This window comes from Schistocerca serialis, chromosome 1 (genome assembly GCF_023864345.2).
Source record: "Schistocerca serialis cubense isolate TAMUIC-IGC-003099 chromosome 1, iqSchSeri2.2, whole genome shotgun sequence".
NCBI classification, from domain to species: Eukaryota; Metazoa; Arthropoda; class Insecta; order Orthoptera; family Acrididae; genus Schistocerca; species Schistocerca serialis.
The window spans coordinates 791,444,971-791,468,635 of NC_064638.1; the positions used below are offsets into that span (position 1 = coordinate 791,444,971).

A 23,665-nucleotide genomic window follows, 5' to 3' on the forward strand; every position below is an offset into this window, starting at 1 on the left:
TCAACCCGATCTGGTACGGATCCCACACTGATGAGCAATACTCAAGTATAGGTCGAACGAGTGTTTTGTAAGCCACCTCCTTTGTTGATGGACTACATTTTCTAAGGACTCTCCCAATGAATCTCAACCTGGTACCCGCCTTACCAACAATTAATTTTATACGATCATTCCACTTCAAATCGTTCCGCACGCACACTCCCAGATATTTTACAGAAGTAAGTGCTACCAGAGTTTGTTCCGCTATCATATAATCATACAATAAAGGATCCTTCTTTCTGTGTATTCGCAATACATTACATTTGTCACCGTTGTTGTGCACTAGGCAGCGCTATGCCTGTACCCGTCTCCGTTCCCGGAGCGGCCGGCTGTTCGCTTGCTGTCGCGACACGAGAACAACGCACCGGTGCGTGTGTGCGTGCGCTGCTACTGCGTGCGGGCCACGGAGCTGCACCCGCGTGACCCGACGGGGCTGTCCGACCCCTACGTGGAGATGCGCGTGGGCGGCCAGGTGGCCGGCTCCAGGGACGACTACGTCCCGCAGCAGATAGAGCCCGTGTTCGGCAGGCAAGTCGCGTGCCACGCATCTTAGCTGCACGAGCATTGACCGGTACCAGGGATAGTCGTAAGTTTCGAAAAAATTCGAGCTGAGACCATAAGGTCCTTTTCTTCATATTCGGCTATCAATGTCACACGTTTTTCCCAACGATACATAAGCTAGCAGAGACTTCGTTGTAAAAGTTAGTATTTCAGCTGTTCGGGAAACGTTCCTCCACTAAAAACACCTTGTCGTCATTCAGGAAATGACTTCGATGCAAAGAATTGTTCATCCGAAAGAAGAGGAGAGAAAGAACTCACTGACTCATACGTTAGGAACATCGTGGAGGGGGGAAATGTTGCGAAGGCCAAAGAAACATCGTATGCGACTGCGTCCTCTGCAGAATGAGCTGAGCCGCGGCACCCAGCGAACGACGACTTTCGTCGCGACGCAAGTATTCAGTTTTAGATGATTTTTTTATGTCAATGACACTTTCGTGGACATAAATAAATTTGTTGTCACTAAATTTCGAAAAGACTTTCTGCGTGCACTTCAGAAATTTTGCGAGGTTTCCATCCAGCATATGAAGAGGGAAAAGTAAAAATACTCTAAATGCCAAATCTCACATTTGCCAGGAGAATGTAAAACCAGTATATCTATCTTTCTAAATAATCGATTTGTACACAAATGCCGGTCGGAGTGGCTGAGCGGTTCTAGGCGCTACAATCTGGAACCGCGCGACCGCTACGGTCGCAGGTTCGAATCCTGCCTTGGGCACGGATGTATGTGATGTCCTAAGGTCAGTTAGGTTTAAGGAGTTCTAAGTTCTAGGTGACTGATGACCTCAGATGTTAAGTCCCATAGTGCTCAGAGACATCTGAACATCTGTATCCAAAAGTTGAGAAGGTATTCTGATACCACATTCTGTTTACCTCATCACCGCAGAAATAATACGACAAATTAGAAAATATATTCGTCTTCTTCTGGTTGAAAGTTACTGTTGATGTTTTCTATGTGTTTGTGAATTATTGTGTTTTTAACTCTGTCCTACGCAAAAAACATAATGTATTTCTTTGGCTATTTACCGGGACATGTTCCGACTCCTGTCATCTTCTTTGGTCTCCATTTATTACTGTAAACAAGGGTGACATATTCAACTTTTGTAGTCCTGTCTTCCTCAGTTGCGTGTAATATTACGGTATATTGATAATTTTTACTTATGGACCGTCTGACAGCAACTGAATAAAACACAATTTTTGTGCCATACGCGTTTCGCCATTATTTTCTGCAAGGCATCATCAGTAGCAGGTTGCGTGGACAATTTCTTACATATTACGCTCCTGTTGCATTTTTAGTGTTGTTCTTCTTCTTATGAATGCCAAATTGGGTTTTCTTCCCACGTTCCACAGCACTATGAACTGAACGCTTGTTTCAATGCCATGGTCATGGCCAAAAATGCAACACGAGCGTAATATGTTAGAAATTGTCCACGCAACCTGCCACTGATTATACCTTGCAGAAAATAAAGGCGAAACGCGTATGGCACTAAAATTGTATTTTATTCAGTTGCTGTCAGACGGTCCATAAGTAAATATTATCAATATACTGTAAGGGTGACATATACTATACCGGCCCATCCACAAAATGTCTAAAAATAAAGTGAAAGAACGCACGGTCGCCTGAGAATAATACTGAATTAAAATCTTCCCGGCATTTCTGCCGACTCAGGTGACTACACACTATCTGATCCAAAGCGTTCGCACATCCCTATGCAAAGAGGAATTGACCACTTGATGTCACGAGAAACAGACCCATCAGTATAAACTAGGTGGGAACTATTGTCAGTAGAAAAGGAACAGGAGTAACAGGGGACCTCAGTGACGTCAACCTAGACTAGCCATTCGGTGTCACCTGAGTAACAAATCCATCAGAGGCATTTCAACCCTAAAATTAACCACGTTGTCTGTTAGTGATGTGAATACAAACTTAATAACTTTTTCTGTTTAGGTCTAAAAGCTATAACATATGGATTTTTTATTTTTTTCTATTGCTCACCTGAAATTACAAGCCATTTTCACAAGTAATGTAATTTCAGGCGAGCAACGAAAAAACTTTTAAAAATCTCACATGTTATCGTTTTTAGGCTTAAAATAGGAAAATACCCATGAAATTTGCGTGCTTTTTGTAAGAAATGGAGACTCAATATGAAGCCACACATGTATCGAAACATGGTCTCGGTAAATGTTGTTGTTGTTGTTGTCTTCAGTCCTGAGACTGGTTTGATGCAGCTCTCCATGCTACTCTATCCTGTGCAAGCTTCTTCATCTCCCATTACCCACTGCAACCTACATCCTTCTGAATCTGCTTAGTGTATTCATCTCTTGGTCTCCCTCTACGATTTTTACCCTCCACGCTGCCCTCCAATGCTAAATTTGTGATCCCTTGATGCCTCAAAACATGTCCTACCAACCGATCCCTTCTTCTAGTCAAGTTGTGCCACAAACTCCTCTTCTCCCCAATTCTATTCAATACCTCGTCATTAGTTATGTGATCTACCCATCTAATCTTCAGCATTCTTCTGTAGCACCTCATTTCGAAAGCTTCTATTCTCTTCTTGTCCAAACTATTTATCGTCCATGTTTCTCTTCCATACATGGCTACACTCCATACAAATACTTTCAGAAACGACTTCCTGACACTTAAATCTATACTCGATGTTAACAAATTTCTCTTCTTCATGTTTTGCATAAGCCGGACTTAAAGAAAAAGCAGGTTTTGAAAATAGATACTATATCAAGAACGTTCTAAATGTAATACCAGGAAGCTGACTGGTCCCTGTTGCCAAGAAAGTTGCATAGAAGAAAACAGCCCTCACCAACATGCAATAACGCTATTCCTTTTCAAGAATAGGGCTGCTCTAGGTTTCGAACCAACAGGTTCGCCTTCAGACGGCTCTTCACGTTTGTATTATACTTGTCGTTGTTTGCGTTACTTGTTGGCTGTTTTCTTTTTCAGCAATTATTAGGATTTTTTTGTTTTTATTAGTTGTTCTACAATCTTGTTAATTTCCTCTCTACCGGTCCATGAAATGACGGCGTATGTAACTATCTCTTTATGTAAGTATTGTCTGAGGCACTGTAATTTTATAAGATAAGGCAAATGACTAGGAAGAACGGTGGAACGTTTGCTTAGTGTCTTGAAAAGATGTTATAACATGAATATCAACAAATTTAAAATGAGGGTAATGGGGTGTTGTCCAATTAAATCAGTTACTTCATAGAGAATCAGACTAGAAAACATGACGGAGAATGTAGTTGACAAGTTTGGTTATATGTGCAACAAAATAACAGACGACGTCCAAAATAAAGGTGGTATAAAATGCTGACCGGCATTGGCAGGTAAAAGTTTCCTCATAATGAGAAATGAGTTAATATCTAATGTAAAGCTCAGTCTTCAAATGGTTCAAATGGCTCTGAGCACTATGGGACTTAACTTCTAAGGTCATCAGTCCCCTAGAACTTAGAACTACTTAAACCTAACTAACCTAAGGGCATCACACACATCCATGCCCGAGGCAGGATTCGAACCTGCGACCGTAGCGGCCGCGCGGTTCCAGACTGTAGCGCCTTTAACCGCTTGGCCACCAAGGCCGGCAAGCTCAGTCTTAAGAAGTTTTTTGTGAAAGTATTTGTTGACAGTCTGGGTGTTATATGAATGTGAACCGTGGGCGATAAACAGTTCAGACAAGAAGAGAATATAAGCTTTTGAAACGTCATGTTTCAGAATAAGGCTGAAGATGAGATGGATAGATAGAATATGCAACAAAGAGGTGCTGGATCGAATCTGGAGGGTGAGAGATCAATGATTCAAAATAACTAAAATAAGAAACGGCTGCTAACGGCGGAAAGCAAGGGGAAACTACAGCCGTAATTTTTCCCGAGGGCATGCAGCTTTACTGTATGATTACATGATGATGGCGTCCTCTTGGGTAAAATATTCCGGAGGTAAAATAGTCCCCCATTCGGATCTCCGGGCGGGGACTACTCAAGAGGACGTCATTATCAGGAGAAAGAAAACTGGCGTTCTACGGATCGGAGCGTGGAATGTCAGATCCCTTAATCGGGCAGGTAGGTTCGAAAATTTAAAAAGGGAAATGGATAGGTTAAAGTTAGATATAGTGGGAATTAGTGAAGTTCGGTGGCAAGAGGAACAGGACTTCTGGTCAGGTGACTACAGGGTTATAAACACAAAATCAAATAGGGATAAAGCAGGAGTAGGTTTAATAATGAATAGGAAAATAGGAATGCGGGTAAGCTACTACAAACAGCATAGTGAACGCATTATTGTGGCCAAGGTAGATACGAAGAACACACCTACTACAGTAGTACAAGTTTATATGGCAACTAGCTCTGCAGATGACGAAGAAATTGAAGAAATGTATGATGAAATAAAAGAAATTATTCAGATAGCGAAGGGAGACGAAAATTTAATAGTCATGGGTGACTGGAATTCGAGTATAGGAAAAGGGAGAGAAGGAAACGTAGTAGGTGAATATGGACTGGGGCTAAGAAATGAAAGAGGAAGCCGCCTGGTAGAATTTTGCACAGAGCTCAACATAATCATAGCTAACACTTGGTTTAAGAATCATGAAAGAAGGTTGTATACATGGAAGAACCCTGGAGATACTAAAAGGTATCAGATAGATTATACAATGGTAAGACAGAGATTTAGGAACCAGGTGTTAAATTGTAAGACATTTCCAGGGGCAGATGTGGACTCTGACCACAATCTATTGGTTATGACCTGTAGATTAAAACTGAAGAAACTGCAAAAAGGTGGGAATTTAAGGAGATGGGAACTGGATAAACTGAAAGAACCAGAGGTTGTACAGAGTTTCAGGGAGAGCATAAGGGAACAATTGACAGAAATGGGGGAAAGAAATACAGTAGAAGAAGAATGGGTAGCTTTGAGGGATGAAGTAGTGAAGGCAGCAGAGGATCAAGTAGGTAAAAAGACGAAGGATAGTAGGAATCCTTGGGTAACAGAAGAAATATTGAATTTAATTGATGAAAGGAGAAAATATAAAAATGCAGTAAATGAAGCAGGCAAAAAGGAATACAAACGTCTCATAAATGAGATCGACAGGAAGTGCAAAATGGTTAAGCAGGGATGGCTAGAGGACAAATGTAAGGATGTAGAGGTTTATCTCACTAGGGGTAAGATAGATACTGCCTACAGAAAAATTAAAGAGACCTTTGGAGATAAGAGAGCGACTTGTATGAATATCAAGAGCTCAGATGGAAACCCAGTTCTAAGCAAAGAAGGGAAAGCAGAATGGTGGAAGGAGTATATAGAGGGTCTATGCAAGGGCGATGTACTTGAGGACAATATTATGGAAATGGAAGAGGATGTAGATGAAGATGAAATGGGAGATACGATACTGCGTGAAGAGTTTGACAGAGCACTGAAAGACCTGAGTCGAAACAAGGCCCCCGCAGTAGACAACATTCCATTGGAACTACTGACGGCCCTGGAAGAGCCAGTGCTGACAAAACTCTACCATCTGGTGAGCAAGATGTATTAAACAGGCGAAATACCCTCAAACTTCAAGAAGAATATAAGAATTCCAATCCCAAAGAAAGCAGGTGTTGACAGATGTGAAAATTACCGAACTATCAGTTTAATGAGTCACAGCTGCAAAATACTAACACGAATTCTTTACAGACGAATGGAAAAACTGGTAGAAGGCGACCTCGGGGAAGATCAGTTTGGATTCCGTAGAAACACTAGATCACGTGAGGCAATACTGACCTTACGACTTATCTTACAAGAAAGATTAAGGAAAGGCAAACCTACGTTTCTAGCATTTGTAGACTTAGAGAAAGCTTTTGACAATGTTGACTGGAATACTCTTTTTCAAATTCTAAAGGTGGCAGGGGTAAAATACAGGGAGCGAAAGGGTATTTACAATTTGTACAGAAACCAGATGGCAGTTATAAGAGTCGAGGGACATGAAAGGGAAGCAGTGGTTGGGAAGGGAGTAAGACAGGGTTGTAGCCTCTCCCCGATGTTGTTCAATCTGTATATTGAGCAAACAGTAAAGGAAACAAAAGAAAAATTCGGACTAGGTATTAAAATCCATGGAGAAGAAATAAAAACTTTGAGGTTCGCCGATGACATTGTAATTCTGTCAGAGACAGCAAAGGACTTGGAAGAGCAGTTGAATGGAATGGACAGTGTCTTGAAAGGAGGATATAAGATGAACATCAACAAAAGCAAAACGAGGATAATGGAATGTAGTCGAATTAAGTCGGGTGATGCTGAGGGAATTAGATTAGGAAATGAGACACTTAAAGTAGTAAAGGAGTTTTGCTATTTGGGGAGCAAAATAACTGATGATGGTCGAAATAGAGAGGATATAAAATGTAGTCTGACAATGGCAAGGAAAGCGTTTCTGAAGAAGAGAAATTTGTTAACATCGAGTATAGATTTAAGTGTCAGGAAGTCATTTCTGAAAGTATTTGTATGGAGTGTAGCCATGTATGGAAGTGAAGCATGGACGATAAATAGTTTGGTCAAGAAGAGAATAGAAGCTTTCGAAATGTGGTGCTACAGAAGAATGCTGAAGATTAGATGGGTAGATCACATAACTAATGAGGAAGTATTGAATAGGATTGGGGAGAAGAGAAGTTTGTGGCACAACTTGACAAGAAGAAGGGATCGGTTGGTAGGACATGTTCTGAGGCATCAAGGGAACACCAATTTAGTATTGGAGGGCATCGTGGAGGGTAAAAATCGTAGAGGGAGACCAAGAGATGAATACGCTAAGCAGATTCAGAAGGATGTAGGTTGCAGTAGGTAATGGGTGATGAAGAAGGTTGCGCAGGATAGAGTAGCATGGAGAGCTGCATCAAACCAGTCTCAGGACTGAAGACCACAATAACAACAAAATAAGAAATATGGTGATGGGGCACCAACGAATAGTTAAATGGCTAATGGACGGACATATGTAGGGTCAAAAGTCCAAAGAGAGTCAGTAATTACGTTCAAGTCGACTGCAGTTGCTATGCATCCGGGAAGGGACTTTTTCAGGATAGACTAACGTCTAGAATTACACAAGACCACTCTTCCAGCTCAATAACATTCACATCAGCTCTTAAGGCACATGATGCTGTAGATGTCGTTCTTTATCACATCACTTTCATATGGAATGCACTACAGTGGTTCTCAGTACTGACTATAAGTTAGACAAAGGGATGTTAACGCGATTTTCATTCAATAACTGTTCTTTGATTTCAGATACGAAGATTATCATGGGCAACTCAATTGCCTCACAATTGTTTATTAGCATTCCGAGATAACTATGTATGGTTACTCTGCGGTTCCCGAGTAATTTTTCGGAATCTTCGTCTACTTCCTTACTGGTACCGTAGAAAGAAGGAAAGCTATAATTTAATTGCCCATTATCATATTTTTAGAGATAGGGCGCTACCTTAGCTGGAGAATTATATGTTAAGATATCAGCAGTGGCCTCACTGAATGTTGTACCCCAGCATTCGCTTCAAGAGATCTAAAGAAAACAAACCTAAATCTGAACAGTCGTAAATAACCTGCTCCAATCGTCCTTAGTCACTACATCAATTTACGAGCATCAAAAAAGCTGGCAATATGAGAGCCCTAACTGTTTCATACTGAGAAAGTGCTGCCAGAATGCTTCTATTCTTTACACCGAAATATTAGGTTGACGTCTTGTTGACGGGGTGCCCTCTGGTCTGGTATGACGAAGTTTCTTTTTTTGCGTTGATATGCGATGTATATCATAGGGCTCAAGTATTTTGGTCACCAGAATGTGAGATGGCCATTGTGGCAACTATGGATATTCGACGGTCGCTTCAGCAGAGAAGATAAACTTTTCTGCCGTATCTCCCGCAGTGTTATTGTCTTCTGCTCTTCAAGGATCCTCTGTAGAGTGCAACCTTTCAGCTCCTCTACGTGAGTCAGATAACTGTTGAGTTTGAAAAGAACGAGTCTGTATTACTGCATAAGTCTGTAAAGTCATTTAATTTACATACTTGACTAATTCTGAGTGTATGCTGCTGTAAGCATCAAGAGTGTGCAGTGGTGACAAAGATCTACTTCTGGAGGTAGAAGACGAAGCTGCTGCCGCCTTGCGATGCCGCACAACCAGTTTCTCTGTTGTGTGGCTGCAGATTCGAATGTGCTGTTTCTCATGGATGAAGTGACATAAACACTTGATTCATCCACTGGAGAGCAGAGTGCTCAGAGCGTTCACGTTTAGCATTAGGTGGTTTGTATTTACCATAGACCACTCACTCGATTTATGTTTCGGTAGAAGTTGGTAGATTGCGCCGCCAGTTTCTTCTTTGGTATATTTCACCACAAATGAAGCATAAGAGGTAACCGACTTTTTCACTTTTCCTAAGGATTTTCTTCGTTGAATGCATTCGGAACAGTCAAATTTGTCGGATCTGCTAAACCTTGATATATGACAGTGATAGTACCACATGTAGTAATCGGACTTCATCGATCTTCTGCGGTACTTCAACTGTGAGGATGTCCAATAATTTACGTTACGTCCAGACGAAGCGGCACAGGACTGCTACGTCGTCATTCCGCTGAAGTATACAACAAAAGGGATGTTACGGTTAAAGACTGGTACCACAATCAAACATATTGAAAATTATATGCTTGAACATGAATACTGAATTTAAAAGAATGCTTGCTAGTTAGAATCTAACCTGAGTTGAATCAGATATTATCTACAACCTCTGCTGTTATTTCTTGATTGTGATTAAATTTTAGCTTGAATATGAATGTGCTGACTTAGAATTATGACGCAGATCTGAGACATTTTAAGTTATACCTGTGATTACGCTCAGTGGCTATTCTGTGTGCATGTCCGGCATCTCGTGGGCTCTTACAGCGACGAACTTACACTCGTGCTCATAAATTAAGGATAATGCTGGTACATGGTGAAACAACGCTATGGTGGGCGGTTTGCCATTTTAAATCACCTTGGGGTATGACCATGCGGTGCATCTGGCCTGCGGTCGTCGCACGGTGGTGCTGGCAGCAGACCACATACGCAAAGGTGTGTTGGTGCATGTCAGAGTACGGTGCAGCGAGTAAGTGGGCAGACGTTTTCAGACGTGCTAATGGTGACTGTGAGTTGATAATGGCTCAAAGAACACATATCGATGACGTTATGAGGGGTAGAATACTAGGGCGACTGGAGGCTGGTCAAACACAGCAGGTCGTAGCACGGACCCTCCGTGTGCCACAGAATGTGATCTCGAGATTATGGCAACGATTCCAGCAGTCAGGAAACTTGTCCAAGCGCTACAGTACGGGACGTCCACAGTGTACAACACCACAAGAAGACCGGTATATCACCATCAGTGCCCGCAGACGGTCGTGGAGTACTGCAGGTACCCTTGCTCGGGTCCTTACGCAGCCACTGGAACAGTTGTCTCCAGACACACAGTCTACAGACGACTAAACGGACATGGTTTATTCGCCCGGAGACCTGCAAGGTGCATTCCACTGACCGTGGTAACAGGAGAGCCCGTAAAGCCTGGTGTCAAGAACACAGTACATGGTCATTGTGTAAGTAGGCTGTTTATGTTTTCTTATTGGCTACGTTACGTAGCGCTCAATATGAAAATCACTGGCTGTGCTGTGTGCAGTCTGTGGCTGCTTTGCATTGTTGTAATACTCGCCATTGTAGTGTTAGGCAGCTGGCTGTGAACAGCGCGTAGCGTTGCGCAGTTGGAGGTGAGCCGCCAGCAGTGGTGGATGTGGGGAGAGAGATGGCGGAGTTTTGTAATTTGTCATGAACTGCTATATTTATATATGATGATATCAAGGTAAATACATTGTTTGTTCTCTATTAATATCTTTCATTTGCTAACTATCCCTATCAGTAGTTAGTGCCTTCCATAGTTTGAATCTTTTATTTAGCTGGCAGTAGTGGCGCTCGCTGTATTGCAGTAGCTTGAGCAGCGAAGATTTTTGTGAGGTAAGTGATTTGTGAAAGGTATAGTTTAATGTTAGTCAGGGCCATTCTTTTGTAGGGAATTTTGAAAGTCAGATTGCGTTGCGCTAACAAAATATTGTGTGTCAGTTTAAGGACAGTCGTGTATAATTGTTCAAAGGGGACGTTTCATATGTCGACCCTTAGCCTAGGATACCTCACCGGAATCTTCTGATTTTTTTCTTGTAGTTTGTGTAATTAGTGTAGCTATTGTTTATTGCTAGCGCGTAATTATAGAGAGAATTTCCTTTGTAGTTGTAGTTTTTCATTGTTGTACAGTAAAACAGTTGTGGCATGCATGTAGATTTGCAGCAAGTTTTTCGCAGCTGCGCTTGGAATTAACTAAATATTATTTTCAGTGCTATGTTAATGTGTTCTCTTATTTTTGCTCTTCAAATTGTGTTTTTCTGTGTTGTCGTGCGAAATACTGTGACAATAATGGCGTGTGAAAAACGTAATACTAGGCTCCAAAGTAAACTGAGAAATGACAGTGAAGACGAAAGCAGTGTGTTAGCGCCGCAGAGTAATGAATTAACTAATGTTCAAAGTAGTAATTTGGTAATTGCGCATAGGGAAATGGAGCGGGCGGCAAACAATGGTGTAGACAGTGAAACAGGTAGTGAACAGGGAAGCGTTATCGATCGATTGGTCGGCAACAGCTCGCCTCAGGAATCGGGAATGACAGAACACAATATTGCAAATACTGCAGACTCAGGTTTTGGGTTCTCACCGTTTTCTCAAATGAGTCAAGACACATTTTCCGCTTGTCAAAATGTGAATGTTGCCGGTGCAACTTCACTGCCGAAAAGTACTGAGGAACATGTTTCAGACACCAGTGCATTGTTATTACAATTAATGCAACAAATGGGACAAAAGCTTGAAAAGTTAGACACAATGGAACAACACCAGAGACAAACACAGCAACAGTTAGACACAGTGGAACAAAATCTCAAAACGTTAGACACAGTGGAACAAAATCTTAAAAAGTTAGACACAGTGGAACAAAATCTTAAAAAGTTAGACACAATGGAACAACACCAGAGACAAACACAGCAACAGTTAGACGCAATGGAACAAAATCTTCAAAAGTTAGACACCACACTTGAACAAACACGCGAAGATTTAACTACTGAGTTACATAACATTGAATCGAAATGTCAAAAAGTCTGTAATGACGTAAAAACACAAATTTGTGAGCATTTTCAACCTATTTTTTCGCGGCATGAAAATGCATTACAGAATCACGAAGCAGCCATAAAAGAACTGCAAACCATTGTTCATGAAAATCATGAGACCTTTTGGGCTAAAATTGACTCAGTTGCATCTACCGATTCGGTTACGCAACTTGCAAGAACTCAGGAAAACTTAAAGGACACAGTAGATACCCTGAAAATTGGTTCAGAAAGACACATGGAGGAAATAAGTACACTATCGGAGAAAGTAGCCGAACTTTCGGATCAGGTCACCAACTTATCTACAAAGGTAGATGATGATCTGAATGACACAAGACCCGTAGCCTTCACTGACACAGAAGAGTATGAACAAATAAGAAAATTCAAACAAAATCAAAATCAAATCAATACACAGTACAAAAGAGAAATCCGGGAAGTACAAGATCAGTTGGCACAAGTAGTACAAGAATTACGTATTTCAGAGGACACTCGCGCCCCAATACGGGAAGAGGGACATAGAAATACGGAACAGCCACAAAATAATAACACAGGGCATTTCGGAAGTTATGAAAGAAATTGACAATGTGCACCGAATTTTGAGATGGAACGGCCGACACGACCTAACAATGACCAATATGCGACTCGCCGACATGATGATTTTGACTATAAGCTGTTCATGACTACACGTAAATTCAAAACATTTAAAAGTTCTGGCAACGACATTCATCCACAAGCATGGCTCCATCAATTCTCGCATTGTTTTCCTCCCAACTGGTAGTTAGAACACAGATTAGAATTTATGTGTGGCTACTTAGAGAATGAACCAGCTGTAAGAATGCGGTCGGTCATTCACGATTGCCACAGTGAAGGAGAGTTTTACCATGCCTTCCTCTCAGCATATTGGTCTCAAGCCACACAAGACCGCGTAAAACATGGCATCATAATGATGAAACATTTCGAACAATCTGAATTCTCCAGTCATGTGAAATATTTTGAAGACATGTTGCACAAGAATCAGTACCTGTCAAACCCATACAGCCCCTCAGAACTTATCCGCATTTGCTTAATCAAATTGCCTGAACATTTACGACACATTATTTTGGCAGGACGTTGCAAAGACGACATTGAAGCTTTTCAGGGACTGTTACAAGAATTGGAAATTGACACTGACAATCGCGGAATGCGGAAACAGGAACACAACAATTACAGGTCACATCCGTCACAATTCCTCGATAATAACTGGACGCGACAAGGCTATTCTCACAACACAAATCGTGACCAAAACAGACACCACCCGTATGACAACCGTTGGCAGAGTAGTAATAATTACAGGGAAAGATCACCTCTCCGCGGTAATGACTATCACAGAGACAATCAGAGAAACAGACAATATGGGAACCAAAACAATTATTATTACGGGAGACAGAATAACTTGAGACGCAACGGTCCAGCGCGCAGTTACGATTCAGGGAGAAATTCTCCACCACTTAACCGACAAGAAAGAAACTACAGGAACTACCGACATGACGACAGACGATGTGATCGTAACGACAGACCTGAATTGCATCAGAACTGGCGGGATTCAAACAGAGCAGGGCCCTCTCGTCACGGTGAATTTGTAGAAGTTAGGTCTGCAAACCCCAATAACGACGCGCGCCAACAAAGAGACAATAGGCAATGACTCACACCGCTGGCAGCCACAAAACATATTTATGAAACTGACGACGCAGCTGCCGTAGCTAGTAATTACGTAAAAATGGAAGACATTAGGGACATCTTACTCCAGGAACACGACATAAAACATAACAACATTGCATATCCTGTGATTCACATTACAGTAAATGATGTAAAATTTATGGCAGTACTTGACTCTGGCAGTCCCATTTCAGTAATTAGTGAAACAGCCTTTAGCAAATGCAACAAATCGAACGATTGTCCCACACTTCCGTTACGTAAGATTAAATTACAAGGTGCAATCTTTGGAAAAAGTGTAGATGTACGCCAACAAACCAACTTAGAATTCTTTTGTCAAAGCCACAGCTTCTCTATGAGCTTTCTTATTGTTCCATTATTGTCGACGGAAATTATACTGGGAGTAGACTTTTTGAATGAATACAAAGCAATCTTAAGCTTTCACGATGCTGAAATAAGTTTAGAAAAAGAAGGTAAGTCAATAGCTTTGAAATTTGAGGATTGGCTCTGAAACCATGACGAGGAAATTAATCGGCTTTACCTCCTGTTAGACAACAGTTCGGAATTTTCAACGGAACTTGACACTAACAATCACTCTGCAAGTACTGACAGGGATGGTATCGACGACATATTTGATACTAATGATTTAATTCAAAATAAAATTCAAACAATTGAGAACTGTAATGACATTGATAGGCAGGACCTTTTTGAGATTTTACAGGCACATTCCACAGTTTTTACTCACAAAACAGGAACAATCAAGGGATTTCAATACCAATTTCGTGTTCGTGAGCATACTAAATTTTGTGTTAGACCATACGTAATTCTGGCGCATTATAGGGACCGTGTTAGAACAGAAGTACAATCTATGCTTGATGAGGGCATTATTGAGCCTGCAGTAAGCTCATACAACAATCCATTACATGTTGTTGAGAAGAAAAATGGATCGATCAGGCTTGTCTTAGATTCGAGACAAATCAATACGATCATTATTCCTGAAACAGACAGACCGCAAACGTTGGAAGAACTTCTTCAAAATTTTAATGGTGTAAAACTGTTGTCTTCCATTGATCTCAGATCCAGCTTTTATCAGATCGAACTTCATCCAGAATGTAGAAAATACACAGCTTTCCTTTGTTTCGGCGTTTGTTATCAGTTTCGGAAACTTCCCTTTGGTTTGAACATTTCTTCAGCAGCATTCATTCGCGGGCTAAATTCCATATTACCTGAGTTCTTAAAACGTCACATCACCTTATATGTGGACGATATTCTAATAGCAGAAGCTTCATGGGAACTACATAATTGCATCCTCAACAGTTTGTTACGTATTTTTGCAGAATCTGGAATTACAGTTAACTTGGAAAAGTCTGAATTCGGTAGGACAAAGGTGAAGTTTTTGGGACATATTATTTCTTCTGAAGGCATTCAGCCAGATCCTGAAAAGTTAGAAGCAATCAGAGCCATTCCAGTTCCATCCACAAAAAGACAAGTCCGCAGTTTTCTTGGTCTCGTAAATTTTTACCGTCGTTTTCTGAATATGCAAATTCTTGTTACACCAAAACTTTGTTCTCTCACTGGAAAAAATACTATTTGGAACTGGGACGAACAAGCACAGTTGGAATTCGATTCTTTAAAAGAAGCGTTACTTCATGCGCCAATATTAGCTCATCCAGATCTATCACAAGATTTCTGCCTTAGCACGGATTCTTCTAAAGTCGGTCTTGGTGCCCATTTATTTCAAGAAGCCATAGAAAATGACATTACTGTTCAGAAAACCATTGCTTTTGCTAGCCGAGTGCTAACAAAATCTGAAACAAATTATTCCGTTACTGAATTAGAAGCTTTAGCAATCGTTTGGGCATTTAACAAATTCCGTTTCTTTCTTTCTGGTAAGCACGTAAAAGTATACAGTGATCATCGTGCATTACAATTTCTTATGTCTTCAAAATTAAATCATGACAGGTTAAAACGTTGGGCATTGTTTCTGCAAGAATTCCGCTTCACAATAGTCTACATTCCCGGCAAGGAGAACATTGTTGCGGACGCACTGTCACGCGCACCGGCTGGGCTTGAGAAAAGTACCACAGAAGGCAACCTCGAGAAAAATTTCAGTATTCTTTACATTTAGAAAGTCGCCTTTGAAAACTTCATCACCACATCTTTAAAGGACATTGCTCATGAACAAGATAAAGATCCGATTTGGAAAGACATCAAGAGCAAATGGCATGAAAAGACACACACACAGATTCGGCATTATTATCTGGTTAGAAACAACATACTGTTCAAACGCTGCACTGTTGATGACAAGCTATGGGTACTTTGCATTCCTGACGATTTTGTTAATAAGCTCATTTGGTACATTCATTTCAGCTACGCACATTTTGGTCCACGAAAATGTTATCATATTCTTCGAACGACTTGTTATTTTAACAATATGGAAAAAAGAATTCGAAGAGTCTTGTCTATTTGTAAACTTTGTCAAAAGGCGAAACCATCTACTGTCTCACATCGTGCTCCGTTGTTTCCTATTATTCCTTCTAAATTAAAAGAATTTGCTGCTGTTGATCTCTTGGGACCGCTTGTCAGAACATCCAATGGATTTTCGTACGTTCTAGTCGCTGTTGAACTTACTTCAAAATTTGTTTCTTTCACTCCGTTACGTAAAGCCACTGGACGATCTGTATCCAACGCCTTTGTTAAAAATTTCTTACGTGAAGTTGGCCACGTTGCTAAAGTTATTTCAGATAACGGACCGCAATTTAGATCTGCTGTTTGGTCACACACGCTTCGGAATCATAAAATCAAACCTGTTTTTATTTCATTGTACTCACCACATTGTAACCCGTCTGAACGGATTATGAAAGAAATCAATAAGCTTTGCAGACTTTATTGTCACAGAAAGCATCAGCATTGGGACAGATATTTACACTTATTTCAAAATGTGCTGAATGAAATGCCTCATGATTCCACTGCTTTACCACCTACTCTTGTACTAAAGAATGAAGAACCACCGAACAGAATCAGAGAGCTTGTACCTTTCCCAAATACACGTAAACTTCGACACAAAGACATAATTGATTTGGCTCTTAAAAATATAAAATCTGCAGCAGACAAAAGGAGAAAACTACACGGTGAAGCAAATGCAAAGAAATTGTATATTGGTCAGAAAGTTCTCATTAAAGCTCATTCATTGTCACATAAGAAGAAACACTTGAGTCACAAATTCTTTCTAGTTTACAATGGACCTTACAGAATCCGACGTATACCACATGATAATTGCGTTGAAGTTGAAACTCTGCGTACTAGGAAGAGTAAAGGTTTACACCACATTTCACATGTAAAACCATTTATTGAAAGATAATCTGCTTTTTAACTTAGTCTTTGCCATAAAATTTTTCACTTCACATTTCTAATATGCATTGTCAGACTTAGAATCTGTTAACATACAACAATGTTTGAAGTTAAATATCCAATCAAGAACCAAGAGAACTTACTTAAACAGAAATGACGAATGCATTGCTATAGTGAGCAGACGTCACAGTGTTATTGTGTGTGTACATTCTTGCTTGTTAGTTGCACGATTATGGAACGACTATAAGGCTTACATACTTAGAACATTTACCAGTACTGCTAATGAGATTTTAATGCAACATTTTGGTTTACTTGAAAATATATTCTGGATTTAAAGTACTTTCTGTGAGATACCAGATGACACAGTGGTTAGTTTATGTGACAGCTACACGATTTTATCACGACGCTACTAATGAGTGACAATATACAATGTTGCTTTTGCGGTGTTTCTGTTTTATATCTGCACAGTTTTTCTGTTTTATTCTGGAAAGTAAAACATGTTTTAGTAGTAACTTTTGTAGTATAGCTACAATGAGACAGGGTTTTCCATAGCACAACAATACGTTACAGCACAGTACGTTCTTCACCACAACAATAAGCGTAATAACTAAGATATCTATACGCAAAGCATTTTACTTTCGTTTATCATGAGGTAAGTACATTGTCTTCTGCAGAACTTAGCTTTCGGAGGACGATAACTACGACACTTCCACAGAGATTATCTTACAGCAAGACGCATATTTAGCGCTACAGGACACGTATTTGAGTGATTAATTTTGTACTTAAAACATTTATTTTTAAAGATTTTTGAATTACAAAGAAAGTTTTCCGTGATACATTTCATTCCATTGCTGTAATCTGTAACACCTGAGGGTATAATTATAATAATCCTCAGGGGGGTACACGCCTACTTTGTGTACCATGTGTTTGGCAAGCACAAGGAGCCCTAGCTAATATGGTATTTGCTTATACAACTTTACACATCGGTACCATATTTCTCTAAGACAGAATTACACAGCTATCTGATCATGTAACTGAGAGATAAACTTTTTTTATTACATCAGTGACAGATGTTTACGCAATTACACAGTTGGATAACTTCACACTTATGAAATTGTATTTTGTCTGTACTTTGTGAAATGCTCATATTTTTTCGGAACCATTGTGATACTATGAGAGCTTTGAATGATGTATTTGGTATGGATTCATGATTTTTAAAGTACGTTTGAGGCAGATGACACTTTTGACATGAGCAGAGAATTTTTTTAATTATTGGAGGAAGCTACGACGATTTTGAGATTTGACTGAGGTGTTATGATGTTATTTTTACGACGACGATGTGTGTTATGCTGCTGAGGTATGTTTACGATTAATAGGCTGAGGCTATATGAGTTATTTGATTATGCTTCATATTTATAATGACGAAATATTGACGAGTGTCGATGGATACGTATATGTGTAATAAGGTTAGGAGTAATGAATAGTGGGTAGGGACTCTTGACTTGTGAAAAAGGATGTTGGAAACCAAGAATCGTACTTTAAGAGTTATGAAATGTGTGTAAATGCGTGAATGTATCACAATGCCGGCGAAAATTTTTTGGACAACATTATATTCATAGGATTTTCTTTCTACAGATTTGCAACGCTAATTCTTGACCTGTGAAATATTTTTATGTGAGACTGTCACTGTAGCGGATACTGGTGTCGTAAATATTTCCGTAAGAAAGTTAAGTGACCACCTGCACGTAATGCGTCATGGGCACGCAGCTGTGTCAAACACCTGGAGAACAAGCCATTAGGGTGTGCCTTTCCGGAAGCACAGGTAGAAAAAAAAAAAGAAAAAAGGCAGGCCTTTATCCTCGCCATTGGCATTCCTTTAGAGAAAATATTGCAAATGCGACACCCTCATTACTTCCATTAACCTTGCTATTTACATTCCTTTGTAGAAAGCATCGCAAATATTACACGCTCATTACCTGAAAACATATGATTACTCGTACTTTGTGCTAATTACTGCAATGCTTATGAATTGATGGGAAATATTCGTACATCTGCACACCTGATTATGACAAGTGTCTTTCTATGAGAGTTGAGAGCTACTAACTTATGAAATGTCACATGACTATTGAATGATATTTTTATGCTTTGGTTTGCGTAATTGCTTATTTCATTTGATACCTGTTTTCCAGCTGTGTTACAGCATTAGTTTTATAAAATAAACTTAGATGCATTTGCTAATGTGAACACTTTCTGTCAACAGATCTATTAAATGATAATTTTGTAATCCACATTCTTTAAAAAAAAGGAGCACTTGGAAAGGAAAGAACAATAAGAAGGAACTAGTAACAGTAACACATAATTTTATTGTCAAGTACATGGTAACATTTCTTTTTACAGTCAGTTGTTGTGGTGCACCACTTTAATTACATAGATATTAAGATGTGAATATACATTTCCCTTATCTGCATTGTTGTTTTTACTGTAATATTTTTCTGCTTGAGCTTTGTCATGTATAGATATAAGTTTTATATTTTTTATATTTGCTGCTGCTGTTTGCCAGGCATAGTGCTACTGAATTTTAAATTGTGTTACTCTGTTAAGCTAATTTTACTACTGACTTATTTTTCTTGCTACTGTACATTGGCTCATATTAGTTGTAATGTTGCATTGCTTGGTAATTTATATTTACTGTAGCTTGCTTTGCAATTTTCCATTTTTTTTGCATTGCTGTTTGTGTTAATTTGTTATGTGCTGCTGCATTGCCTCGTCCCTTAGTTTAGTATCTGAGCTCAGTAGATTTAAGTTAGCTTAAGAGGAGACTATGTAAGAAACTAACTATTATAAATTTATAAGAAATGCATTGAGAAGCTATCAGAAAATGGTCTGGCAAAATAAAAAGGATACTGTACAGTGGAGAAAAACTATTATTGACAGAGGATGTGAACAGAATACAGAAAGCAGAGAGGAAAACTATTTTTGACAGAGGATGTGAACGAAATACAGAAGGCAGGCTTAGATAGGACTTTTGGGAATAATGATGAATGAAGGGAGATCTCCAAGAAGCAAAGAAAGTTTTGTTTGCAAAATACTGCAATGAAACAAACCCTGTCCTTTCCTTTTGTGTTATCCCACTATGTGTTTGGGTACCCTAGTGTATATATGTTCTTCCTGTCTTTATATGTTTACCTCATCAGACTTTTGTTGTAGAATTTTTCTCATACTCAGCTACATGAACTATGATGAGGAATACTGTTATCCTCAAATATAATTTGCGTTAATAATATGTTATTTACTTTGTAAAGATGTTAGACATTATTAATTCTGTTTTGTTTTAATGCTCATGTGTAAAGTTGATGTTTCAAAAGTTATTCTGATCTTTTATGTATTTACTTATGTCATAATTCCTGTAACACTGATGTATATGTTTATTTCTATTCTTTTGTAAAGCCCCTATTACTACAAACGTTATCTGTATCATTATGTTTTTAATGATGTGTTTTGTACCTTTGTTATTGTATTCTTATGTTATAAAATTGTAATTGTCACCAGTTCATGATATTATTAACTTGTTAGTTACATTTCACTGCACACGTTTCTGTTGGTCATAGTATATGGACAATATGTGAGAAGTAGGGACTGATAGTGTTTGCACGTGTGTTAATGATTCAGCAAGGGACTGGATAACAGCATTGCTGGTTCTAAGGACAATTTCAAAAACTTTGTGAGTGCACAAGTGGTGGTTTATGGACTTGCTATATTATCCGCAAGACTCTTCAACGGTGATTGTGCACCTGCACAGTCACAACAGATGGCTGCTGGTTATCTCTCCAAGGACTACAGTGGGTCTGCATCTTTGATGACCCACCAGTACCATTATCTCTACAAGGACTACAGTAGGTCTGCATCTATGATGACCTACCATACCATTATTTCTACAAGGACTGCAGTGGGTCTGCACCTCTGGTGGCCCACCAATACCGTAATCTCTACCAGGACTACAGTGGGTCTGCTCTGTGATGACCTACCTACCAATACTCTTCAAAATTTCGACTGACTCTGCTGTGGGTTTGCTCTGTTGTGGCCCATTACCTGTCTGCATGTCGCGAGTCAGCACTGTCTTTCCATTGGAAGGACAACACTACTTCTTCAAGACTGCATGGAAATCCACTACTTCCGTGTGCATTTTCTTTTACTGCTCAGACTTTGAGAAAAACTCTGCATTTTACTGTGATGAACAATGTGGACTGTCTTTATTGACTGTGAGAAATTTTTAGCTTTTGACCAACATTGTATCAATATGTGTGTGCATTTGATTTCTTTGTTATTGTAATTATGAAAACTTTTATCAAATCATTATTGGCCACTACCCAAAAAAAAATTTGTAAAATTTTTTTGTGGGGAGCATGGGGGCTATGTTAGTAGGCTGTTTATGTTTTCTTATTGGCTACGTTACGTAGCGCTCAATATGAAAATCACTGGCTGTGCTGTGTGCAGTCTGTGGCTGCTTTGCATTGTTGTAATACTCGCCATTGTAGTGTTAGGCAGCTGGCTGTGAACAGTGCGTAGCGTTGCGCAGTTGGAGGTGAGCCGCCAGCAGTGGTGGATGTGGGGAGAGAGATGGCGGAGTTTTGTAATTTGTCATGAACTGCTATATTTATATATGATGATATCAAGGTAAATACATTGTTTGTTCTCTATTAATATCTTTCATTTGCTAACTATCCCTATCAGTAGTTAGTGCCTTCCATAGTTTGAATCTTTTATTTAGCTGGCAGTAGTGGCGCTCGCTGTATTGCAGTAGCTTGAGCAGCGAAGATTTTTGTGAGGTAAGTGATTTGTGAAAGGTATAGTTTAATGTTAGTCAGGGCCATTCTTTTGTAGGGAATTTTGAAAGTCAGATTGCGTTGCGCTAACAAAATATTGTGTGTCAGTTTAAGGACAGTCGTGTATAATTGTTCAAAGGGGACGTTTCAATTGGAACAGCGGTCCTAGGTTATGTTCACGGACGACTCCAGGTATAGTTTGAGCAGTGATTCTCGCCGGGTTTTCATCTGGCGTGAACCAGGAACCAGATACCAACCCTTTAATGTTCTTGAAATGGACCTGTATGGAGATCGTGGTTTGATGGTGTCGGGTGGGATTATGATTGGTGTACGTACACCCATGCATGTCTTTGACAGAGGAACTGTAACAGGTCCGGTGTATCGGGACGTCATTTTGCACCAGTATGTTCGCCTTTTCAGGGGTACAGTGGGTCCCACCTTCCTTCTCATGGATGATATCGTACGGCCCCACCGTGCTGCTATCGTGGAGAAGTACCTTGAAACAGAAGATATCAGGCGAATGGGGTGGCCTGAACCCCATAGAGCACGTCTGGGATGCTTTCGTCGACGTATCGCTGCCCGTCTTCAAACCCCTACGACACTTCAGGAGCTTCGACAGGTACTGGTGCAAGAATGGGAGGCTATACCCCAGCAGCTGCTCGTCCACCTGATCCAGATTATGCCAACCTGTTGTGCTGCCTGTGTATGTGCGCATGGTGATCATATCCCATATTGGTGTCGGGGTACATGCGCAGGAAACAGCGACGTTTGTAGCACATGTGTTTCGGGACGGTTTTCTCAACTTATCACCAATACCGTGGACTTACAGATCTGTGTCGTGTGTGTTCCCAAGTGCCTATGCTATATTAGCGCCAGTTCTGTGTAGTGCTATGCTGTGTGGCACCACATTCTGCAGTTATCCTTAATTTATGAGCACGAGTGTAATTCGTGTGTTGAATCAAAATGCCTGCGTATTACTGCTTGCGGATTGCTTAGCGTTAACTGTTGTAAACCGCTTATTATGATCTTGGGGAACTATGGAAGAAAATATTTCGAAAATTATTGCTCTGGGTTGCAGAAACGGTTAAACAATATTGTGTAAATCACCATAATGTAAGCAAAATTATTAAAAGCAGTCGGGCTTTTAATTAAAGATGTTAATAAATGTACATGGCCAAAAGTTGAAGCAATATAATGCTTGACCATGTGTTACAAACCACACAAAGTCATGCATCAACTGTACACAGAAGATGGACTGAGAAGAGACAAATTTCAGCAGTGTCGCTTCACATGCTTCCTGTGATGCGACTAGAATAAGTCTGTAGTGATTGCGCGTTCCTGCTCTAAGAAAATGCAACACTTACATCATCCTATTAAACGAGAAGTAGGCTGAAGACCATTAGAAACATGCGTAATATAGACAACCTAGCCACGTTAATGTGACCACTGCTAATGGTCGACGTCACCCTTCAATAATCACTCAGAAACAGCACTAACAGTGGTTGGTGTATAAAGCGTTTCGGGAGACACGGTAAACGGTGTAGTTGTAGTCGTAATGCAGAAACGGAGCTACGAATCTGACGTCCAAGAGACCATGATAATTGGCTTTCGACCAAGGGCGGAAGAATTTCCGAAACGGCTAAGTTTGTAAACTGTTGGCGTGCCACCACGATTAAAACACACTGTACATGGCAAAAGTGCGGTGTCCAAAACCGTCGTCAAGGCAACCGTGGTGCACTACGGGCCATAGGTGACAAGCGTGAACGACGGCTGTGGAGATGTGTACGGGCGAATAGGTATGCAGCTGTTGCGCAACTGACCGCCCAGATGAACCAAGGGGCTGTCAACAGTGACTCCTCAACAACCGTTTAGCATGCGTTACTGCGTGTGGGCTTCCGCAGCAGGCGTCTGGTTCCTGCATCTGTGCTGACTGCTGCTCAACGGAGATGAAGGCTGGACTTTGCACGCCAATACTGCAACTGGACATGCACTGAGCAGCGACAGGTGGCCATTTCGTGTGAGTCACGTTTTATGCTCC

At 40.3% G+C, this 23,665-nt stretch overlaps 1 protein-coding gene across 1 annotated transcript in view; it reads left to right on the top strand.

Annotated features, from left to right (window-relative positions):
- Nucleotides 1-23,665, top strand: part of LOC126433992 (otoferlin-like) — a 168,888-nt gene that overhangs the window by 99,394 nt on the left and 45,829 nt on the right. Inside the window, exon 10 of the mRNA XM_050090452.1 lies at nt 323-564. Coding sequence (XP_049946409.1) covers nt 323-564 — 242 coding nt within the window. The remainder of the gene's footprint in view (nt 1-322; nt 565-23,665) is intronic.